Raw genomic sequence first — 8,615 nt, 5'->3', positions numbered from 1 at the left:
TATCTGGTTTAAGAAAGGCATACCCAAGCACTCCTTCACGTTCTGGGTGGCCAATCTCAACAGACTTCCGGTCAAAGCGAGAACTGCAAACTAGGGAAGGGATACGGATACAAATTGTCTTATGTGCTCTGCTGGACTCGAGAACATGGAGCATTTGTTCCTGCATTGTGCATATGCTCAATATATGTGGGGCCTAGTTTTCTCTAGACTTGGTCTCCCAAACCTCATATTTGCATCTTGGCAAACCTTGATCAGTTGGCTCATAGGTAACTCGGCAGGATTACCCTCCACGCTCAATAAAATGGTCTCCCAAGCCACAATCTATCTCCTCTGGAAGGAACGCAACTCTCGATCTCATGGTGGTCCACCAGACTCGCCTGACTCGCTGTTCAGACTTTTTGACAGAAGAATCAGAAACATCCTCTTAGCTCATCAATATAGCAAACAAGGTAAAGGACTATTACTCAAATGGCTAGCACACCTCTACTGAGAATATTCGGTTATTGTAATCAGAGCTTTCCTATCGGAAGCTTATTTCTCCTATAATCTACGGTTTTTTTATTTTTTTTTGGGGTATAGTTACCTATTTAAACTCTTGTAAACCTCAAGTTCCTTTTGGTAATATAACTAACAGTTATCAAAAAAAAAAAAAAAAAAACTAATTAAGTCCTAAAACGTAAACACTAAATTCTTAATCATAATTCCTAACCCATAACACCTAAACAAAATGGTCTATATATAGTCCACACCATGTTTTCAACTTTGCCATTATATCCAAAGAGAAAAAAGTGGCAGAAAAATAAATGGTCAACGTTAGTGTCTTACATTGATATAATGCTGGTGTTCCAAAAGTCACGAATGATAATAATGCTAATTTTGTACTCTAATAAATAAAATAAAAAACATAGGTTAAAATGGGGAAAGAACAAGAAAATGAGGTTGCCTTCAAAAATCAAAACCAACCACGAACTAGTCTTTTTGTCTACAATTTGTCCGCCACTAGAAGTGTCTGCTTCATTCGAAGACATTATTTAAGTTATTAGTAGTTGTATTCTTTACATGTTTAATCTCAAATCTCAACCTTTTAACAAAAAAGAAATTTGAATTTCATATATATATATATATATATTTTTTTTTTTGTGCTTGAGCCTACAAAGTGTTGTCCAGATTAATCAATCCAAGCCATGCACCTATATGGGATATGGCCCATTCCCAACAGTATGCACGCTGCTCTATTGAGAAGTCTGTTTATCTTCTTCTTCTTCCTCTTCTCTCTTTTTTTATTTTTTTTATTTTTTTATTTTAAATATCTTATTTGTTGAAGGTGATCTATTTAAAGTTAACTAAAACAAAATTTTAAAATAATTTATACTACAAAAAAAAACTTTTCGTAAACCAATTTTATAGAGATATGATGATACGTAACAATGAACCTTGATTGAATCAACACAACTTACATCTTCTAGGACTCACTCAAGACTATATTCAATATATGATATACAACATAAAAATATTGTTTAGTAGTATGATACAAATATATAAGAGAGAGCCACTATGAAAAAGAAAAAAAAAGATTATACCATAGACAGAACTAATTAAAGGGCTCGTAGTGGTTGATAAAAGCGTCGATGTGGCACAACATCTCTAGAGTTGTGGTGTGCGCAAGCTGATGAGACTTACCGAGAACATGAAACGCGTGACCAACGCCTTTATACACCACGCGCTTGATCACTTCCTCATTACTACCATCGCACATCTCCATGTTTCTGTCCATCAGCAGATCCATCTCCGCCACGCACACCAGCGTCCTCATCATCACCGTTGACGACTTGGTTTTCACCGGCTTACAATATGGATGCTCTCTGTTTGCACCACGTGGCAAAGATAGCCTCCACCACGCGTCAGAAGACGACAGTGTCAGCACCGATCTTTTGTTGTTTCCCACGCGCTTCTCGCTCTCAGTACGCGCCTCCCCGCCGAAGAATGGCTGGATCAGGATGGCTCCTTCTATCTCCAGTGGCTTTAGCTCGGTGGATGCTAATCTTGCTGCGACTTGGTGCGCGATGTTGCCTCCGGCGCTGTCTCCGGCCAAGAAGATCCTGTCAAAGTCACATAGCTTGGCCCACAAGGTATCGTTTCTTGCTTTGTTCAGCCAAAGAATGGCATTGACCCCGTCTTCGTAAGCTGCCGGAAGAGGGTTCTCAGGGGCTAGACGGTAGTTTACAGACATGATCAAACACCGTGAGCGAGCGGACAATCTAGCCAAGAACTCGTGGTAACACGACCAAGAAGATGAGCCGATGCAGAATCCTCCACCGTGGAAGTAGACAATCAAAGGTAACTTAGAGACGGACGACTTGGTCGTCGTTGTCATCATCGGGACATAGAGACGTGCCCTTACGTTGGTCAACTTGTCTATGACAATATCGGAGCAAGCCACGCCGAGCTCGAGGGGTAGTGAGGTACCCACACACGGCACGACTTGAGTTCGTTCCACGTGGCCGTCTTTGTAAACTTTTATAAGGCCTTCAACTTCGTCTACGACCGGTCCATGAATTTTTGTGCTATTAGGGTTAATGGTGGTCACATGGGTCAATGTGGTGGCTCCCATGTTTCTGATTTTTATGAATGATTTTTGCAAGTTTCGTGACACAAAGAGAGCTTTCTTAGTAGAGTTTGGGAGATTGATGTAGTTGGAGACTTCTTATCTAGGAGGAGGTTGTATAATGGAGGGTGATGGAGACGGGTAAGGTCGAAAACATTTTCAACTAAACTTTTTCATCAAAACACTATCAATAATTGAAACCAAACTAAATTTGTTGGCTATTACTCTCTTTGTTATTTATTATGTAGTTGAAATCTCTAGGACCAGAAGGTACCACGTGATTTTCTTCAATATAACAATTTGACGATTAATACTTCTATACGATCTAAGTCACAATTATCTCTGTTTAATTTTTTCCTTTTTTTTTTGAATGTATTAATTTCTCTAAAACTTTATTTTAAAGAAATTGTCGTCACTGCTGATACAACAGAAACGTGTGAATAAGACTTAGAAAAGGGTTGTTCTTATCCAATGAGCGTGGGAGGCAAAACTCAACGTGACTATTTCGTTGTGAGCTAGTCGATGGACTGTAGTGATATTATTATTATTTTCTCTTATAGCTTTCCATTCACCAAATCGTATGATAAATAATATATATTGGAAAAGATGAAAGTGGCACGTGGACATGAAAGATTGTGGTGGTGGGTGATAGTCTCCCATTTTTCAACGGCATAGAGTCAGACGAAGTATGGGACTGGTTGTGAAGGGTTTTGTCAAAATGCACTTACCAAAAAGATGCATTGCCCACTTTTGTTCTACATTGTTCATGCACCAATCTTTTCATTTTCTTTTTGTTTATTTTAGTATCTACGTAAAGTAAAGGAAACATTTCTACATGCTTTTCATTTTTTATGAAACATTTTATTATGGTATGTGTATTAGTAACAGTTTAGTTGTTTATAATGTACAATTAGCTAGCATCATTAATAAATATTGGGGGTCAAATCTCCATGTTGAAATTAGTAAAATTTCTATTATAGAACTGTTTGGTAATTGGTCTTTAAAAAAAGTTAAATGTAAATGCAAGATTTTTCTGTAGCTAATGGGTATATGATAATGTTGTAAACAGAAATGACTTTTCAAAAAGAAAAATTTGGTGAACGAACCATAATGTAACAATAAATAATGAGGTTATATACAATGTAAATAAGGTTTTTTTTTTTGTGAATACTTTTTACATTCATTCAATAAAAAAGTGGTAACAATAAATGCATGCTGGAGAACTTACTATTTGTTCAAATTATCCTGAAAAGTTGATAGAAGTGTGGTAGTGAAAGTTGATTCGTAATTTCTGTGTTAAGTCAATCAAAGAATGGGCAAGTAGGAGGGAGCTAAGGTGGGATAAATAATGTATATTAATAGGATGATAGTGTTGACAAAAGTAGGACAAACCCATTTTCATGTTTGTTGAGTTCGATTTTTTTTTTTTTTTTATATGTATAAAGGTTTCAAACACAATTATAGTGTTCACTTCCACCAACACAACACGGTCTATAACAGAAAAGTTGTATAATCTTCTATTCAACTTTCTACATATTAAATAAATAAAAAAATTGGTTCACATATTTTGCGGAGATAATTGCACAATATACTTATATAATTTCTTGGCGTTCGTCTTAAACTGGGTTTACATGTTTCCATTTTTTTTATATACATATGAAATGTCCTAAATAATTAAGCTAATATATTTGCAACGTTGAGATCGTTACGATTCCACTAGTGACCTTTAAATATGCATTTTAAAGAAAAGATAAATTTCCATATTGGTTACTTTTGTCTTTTTGAAAGATTCGGTAGAAAAGAATATACCGAGGAAGCTATACACACACGCAGAGAATAAGAATTGTTAATCCGCAAAATATTAAACACACGTACAAAATGAGATACAATATGAAAGGAATTCAAATTACGTACGTAACGGGATACAAACAACTTAAATAGATATGCATAGTTTCTCGGATATATGTAAGCATGTAACTTGTTATTGATATATAGATAACCAAAACTAATTCAATCTAGACATGGGCTCTTGAAACGATGGAGGAGCAGAAGGCGCAGATGCTGATGCAGCCGCCAGTCGTGCTTGTCGTTCCATATTCCCGTGCCACCCGATGGACAAGTCGAAGGCTTTGTTGTTTTGAAGTTGCCTATACTCTTGACAAAGAGCGCATGGCTCGCAGCAAAAGTGGACACAACAGTCACAACAAGGTCTCTCCTTGAGATTGTATTGGGCTCTTAGTTTTGTTCGGTAAAAGCAAGAGTAGAGACTGCTTCCTCCGAACCCGGTCAGCATGAATATGATCATGTACAATGCTCCGCTCACACCACAAGACGTGGATCCTCTGTCTACAACCTCTGCGATGCGTCCAAAGGCAACACATGGACACCAACAAGCCAAGCAACATGAGTTTATGTCCATCCAACATTCGCACAAATCAGTCGACCAAGCCTTGGCCTTGACACGACCTTGGATGGGTTGGTCGCCGTTGGAGGAATTGTTCATGGTACGTATGATCTATGTGTGCTTTGAAGAAACGATGTTTATTAACTGGTGAATCTTTTTTCGATGTTTTAAATATATATATTTGAGGTACCTTTTCATGAACTAACCGTCAGAAACTGCAAGGAAGCACGTAGGGACGGATCGTTTAATTGCTTTTAGTTATTTAAAGCTAAATTGCATCAGTTTCTACATCGAATCATTTATTTGTTTCCTAAAAATAGGCCCATGAATATTTGAAGTNTTTTTTTTTTTTTTTTTTTTTTTTTTTTTTTTTGAGTTTTTGAAAAATTTGTATGGTAATTTGGTGTAAATTTTTAGTTTATGGTTTTAATCTATTTCTAAAAGAATGAAAAAATAACTAATTTTGGCAATACTTTGTAAAAAAACCCAAATAGAAAATTGAGGGTTATATATATATACTCCCTCCATTTCATAATATAGGATGTTTTAGAGGTTTTTGCTTGTTTCATAATATAAGATGTTTTCAATTTTTGAGGCAACTTTTAGACTATTTATATATTTTTTTATTATTATCTATTTTATGCAGTCTTGTTTCTGATTAATTAAACTTTTTAAAAGTAAGCATTTCTTATTATGTTTGCTTTGGCTAAAACATCTTATATTTTGAAACGGAAGGAGTATTTTTTTGATTCAATAATTGGTAAAATAACCTAATATTTATGAAATTTTTGTGTGCAAAATCTTCAATATGTAATAAATTGTTTGAAAATCAAAAATAAAAAAACCACTGTAGAATGTATAAACATTCAAGGGACATACTATACCACTAAAAGTAATCAAAATCCTTGTAAAAACTTTTATCAGAATCAAAATTCAGAGAAAAAAAAATATCTGAAAGTAAAGACTAAAGAGAGTCCTTTCAACATGTAATCAAAATTACTTAACTAGAAGTACATACAAAAAAAAAAATGTAACTTATATATTTGTTTTATTATGCTTTCAAGTCACTTGTAACATTCACAATATACTAAAGTGGCATCACGCCCGAATCACATCTTTTACATATTCAAACTTTTGGAATCTGATCGACAGGATCTTTGAAACCAGCTTTTGTGCTAAGCTCCTCAAAGGCGTTGACAACGTTCTGCAGCCTCGCAACAAACTCGATCAGAAGAGAAGAAAACGTAGCCAAAGACAATGAACTAGCACTTTCGTATACTTTACATTCAATATCATTCACCACAGTACCACCAATGAATGACGCGCTTGGCCACATCTCTCGGCTCTTGAACATCATACTCTCTGTTGACATCCACTTCCGAGATTGGTCATTACTCTGATGATTGTTGTTGTTGTTGTTATCCCAAATCTGGCTTAAGGAGGTGATCACTTTGGTCTCGTCGTCTTTGGCTTCTTGGTCTTTTTCTCGAACTTCTTCAGCTTCAGCTTGCTCTTTAATAGCTGCCCAGCTTTCTGAGTTGACAAGAAGATATGACTTACTGTCTATTTTCATTTGTAGTGCCTCTGCTGCATGTTGAACGTCTTTAAGAATCTCTCCGAGGCTTAGGTTTAGCTTCTCCATTTTCTCAACTTTTTCTCCAAACAAACGTAACACTTTTGCTCCTTCGTTACCAACTCTTCGAAGCTCGTTACTGAAAGCATGTCTTTTCTCTGGAGCTGCCTGCCATATCACACAACCTAAATACGTCACGCATGTATTTTTTAAACAACACTTATAACAACACAGGTTGAGTACTACTAGACTTCTTTCTCAAGTTACTGGATTCATGTGCCCTTTTGGTATAAGGTGAACTGATACGTTTACTTTCTAAATAATCATTTCCCTTATACCAAAAGGGAGCACAATGCATAGTAATATAAAGAGTATTGGTTTCTTTAAACAGTATGATAAGGAACCTGTATCTCTGAAAGAATGCAACCATGCATTGCCATGACTGTGAAAGCGCAATGTCTCACTGCACCACTTAGTTTGACATAGTTTTTCCAGGGATGGTTAAACGTTTTGTAAGGTCCATGTGGAGGCTCCCATATGGCAAAATCAAGCTGCAAAAATAACAGAGGTCCTTTAATGCTATATCACCATAATTCTTAATAGTGTACTGCAAAAACATACGAGAGAATCTTCTTGGCCTGTCGATTGAACAGCGGATCTGTACCCGCTGTATAATGGATCATCCGAGGCTTGGTACGTGAGTATCTTCGAGGGTATTCTCTCGTATTCCATACATTCCAAATACCCATTTACACATCCTAAAGAATTTAAACAAAAACCTTAAATAAGGGACACTTAAAAAAAAAAAAAGCTAACCATGATACCAAGTTATGACAGATTATGTTTTATCTAACCTTCTAAGGAGTTTGCCACAGTCTTGAAGTGTTTAGCCACCAGTTTATGGAGATCTTCCCCGGCCCATATCGGAAACAGACATACATTCACAAGCAAACAAATGGTTGCACCAACACATATAAGCAAAATCCTGTAATAAGCAGTGCTTAAGAAATCTCCTGTGTTGTTCCCGGAAACAAGAACGATACAATATGTTATCTTGAACACCCTGAATGCATATTCGTATGGTTTCATGGCCGCGTACAGTTTCAAATAACTAGCACCAAAACCTGATATAGACAAAAGGAAAAGAATAATATGTTTGTATGATTGTATCCTCATTTGTGTGTAATGGAACTGTGGACAATGTTGCAAAACCTGCAAGGAATATGCAGATTACGATGATGACTTCTTCAAAGTCTCCTGCTAAAACAGAGAGCTGCGCGACGCCAAGAGCAAGCCCCACGGCTAGCAATGTGCCTAAAGCTCTATTGAATCCTTTAACCAAAGTTGCTCCTGAAAATTGAACATAAAAGTTACTCAAAAGTATAAGAACTGATCTGAACAAAACAGTATAATAATACAAGTCAATAAGTAAATCTGAACAGAGCAAATAGAAAAAGAATGAAGCCAGAAATATAAGAAGGGAATTAGTAAGTTCCAATATAATTGGTGTCTTTATTTCATAAAAAGAAAACACGAAAATATCCAATCTAAGTAACAAACAAGCAAATAAAGTATAAAAGTTGATTTGAAAATGTGATTATCACTTAATAAGAACCAATCAGAATGGAAAGATTGAATCCAAAAATAAAAAAAAGGAAACAGTCTTAGAATTAAACGATTTGGTTCACATGTGCAAGTGTCTTGAATTCAAGATTCTCCAATAAACATATCACAAAACTTAAAGATCCAATCATAAACTAGGCTCAGAGTTTAGGAATCAATACCAACGTAATACTCGAAAATGAGGACAACAGTGAGGATAGCCCAAATTGCAAATTTACTAGCATCTTGAAGCGGCTCTTTGAGGAAGATGAGAAAGGAACAGAGTGCCAGAGCAATCCCCATCTTGAATGAGAAGTAAAGCTTCCGACGATCAGAATGTCCCATCGCGTACAACTTAGCCGGAGCCTTGTAGAGAGCCCTCCACGAGCAACACCGGTACTTGGAGTCACCACCATCGGCTACGTGGCTAG

The 8,615-nt window shown here is 36.3% G+C and overlaps 3 protein-coding genes across 3 annotated transcripts; all 3 read right to left on the bottom strand.

The window, feature by feature from the left end:
- LOC104750680 (probable carboxylesterase 6) lies at positions 1,386 to 2,808 on the bottom strand. The gene has a single exon (XM_010472513.2). It carries the CDS (start codon positions 2,609 to 2,611, stop codon positions 1,592 to 1,594), a length of 1,020 nt encoding a protein of 339 aa, XP_010470815.1. The 5' UTR covers positions 2,612 to 2,808; the 3' UTR covers positions 1,386 to 1,591.
- LOC104750679 (protein PLANT CADMIUM RESISTANCE 11-like) lies at positions 4,538 to 5,142 on the bottom strand. Its single transcript, XM_010472512.1, has one exon. It carries the CDS (start codon positions 5,106 to 5,108, stop codon positions 4,611 to 4,613), a length of 498 nt encoding a protein of 165 aa, XP_010470814.1. The 5' UTR covers positions 5,109 to 5,142; the 3' UTR covers positions 4,538 to 4,610.
- On the bottom strand, positions 6,028 to 8,609 carry LOC104753689 (aluminum-activated malate transporter 5). The gene is made up of 6 exons (XM_019237525.1): positions 8,367 to 8,609; positions 7,795 to 7,932; positions 7,437 to 7,706; positions 7,204 to 7,340; positions 6,987 to 7,133; positions 6,028 to 6,750 (listed from the first exon to the last, which is right to left on the bottom strand). Exons 1-6 carry the CDS (start codon positions 8,527 to 8,529, stop codon positions 6,136 to 6,138), a joined length of 1,470 nt encoding a protein of 489 aa, XP_019093070.1. The 5' UTR covers positions 8,530 to 8,609; the 3' UTR covers positions 6,028 to 6,135.

This window comes from Camelina sativa, chromosome 16 (genome assembly GCF_000633955.1).
Source record: "Camelina sativa cultivar DH55 chromosome 16, Cs, whole genome shotgun sequence".
NCBI lineage: Eukaryota > Viridiplantae > Streptophyta > Magnoliopsida > Brassicales > Brassicaceae > Camelina > Camelina sativa.
This window is presented reverse-complemented; position numbering and strand designations above follow the sequence as displayed.

Excerpts from the sequence above, each read along its gene's own strand:
- LOC104750680 (XM_010472513.2), bottom strand. The coding sequence starts at position 2,611 with ATGGGAGCCACCACATTGACCCATGTGACCACCATTAACCCTAATAGC.
- LOC104750679 (XM_010472512.1), bottom strand. The coding sequence starts at position 5,108 with ATGAACAATTCCTCCAACGGCGACCAACCCATCCAAGGTCGTGTCAAG.
- LOC104753689 (XM_019237525.1), bottom strand. The coding sequence starts at position 8,529 with ATGGGACATTCTGATCGTCGGAAGCTTTACTTCTCATTCAAGATGGGG. Across the intron at positions 7,341-7,436 it reads TGTGGCAAACTCCTTAGAAG|GATGTGTAAATGGGTATTTG; the intron begins GTTAGATAAAAC and ends TAAATTCTTTAG. Across the intron at positions 7,134-7,203 it reads CAGGCCAAGAAGATTCTCTC|CTTGATTTTGCCATATGGGA; the intron begins GTATGTTTTTGC and ends TTATTTTTGCAG.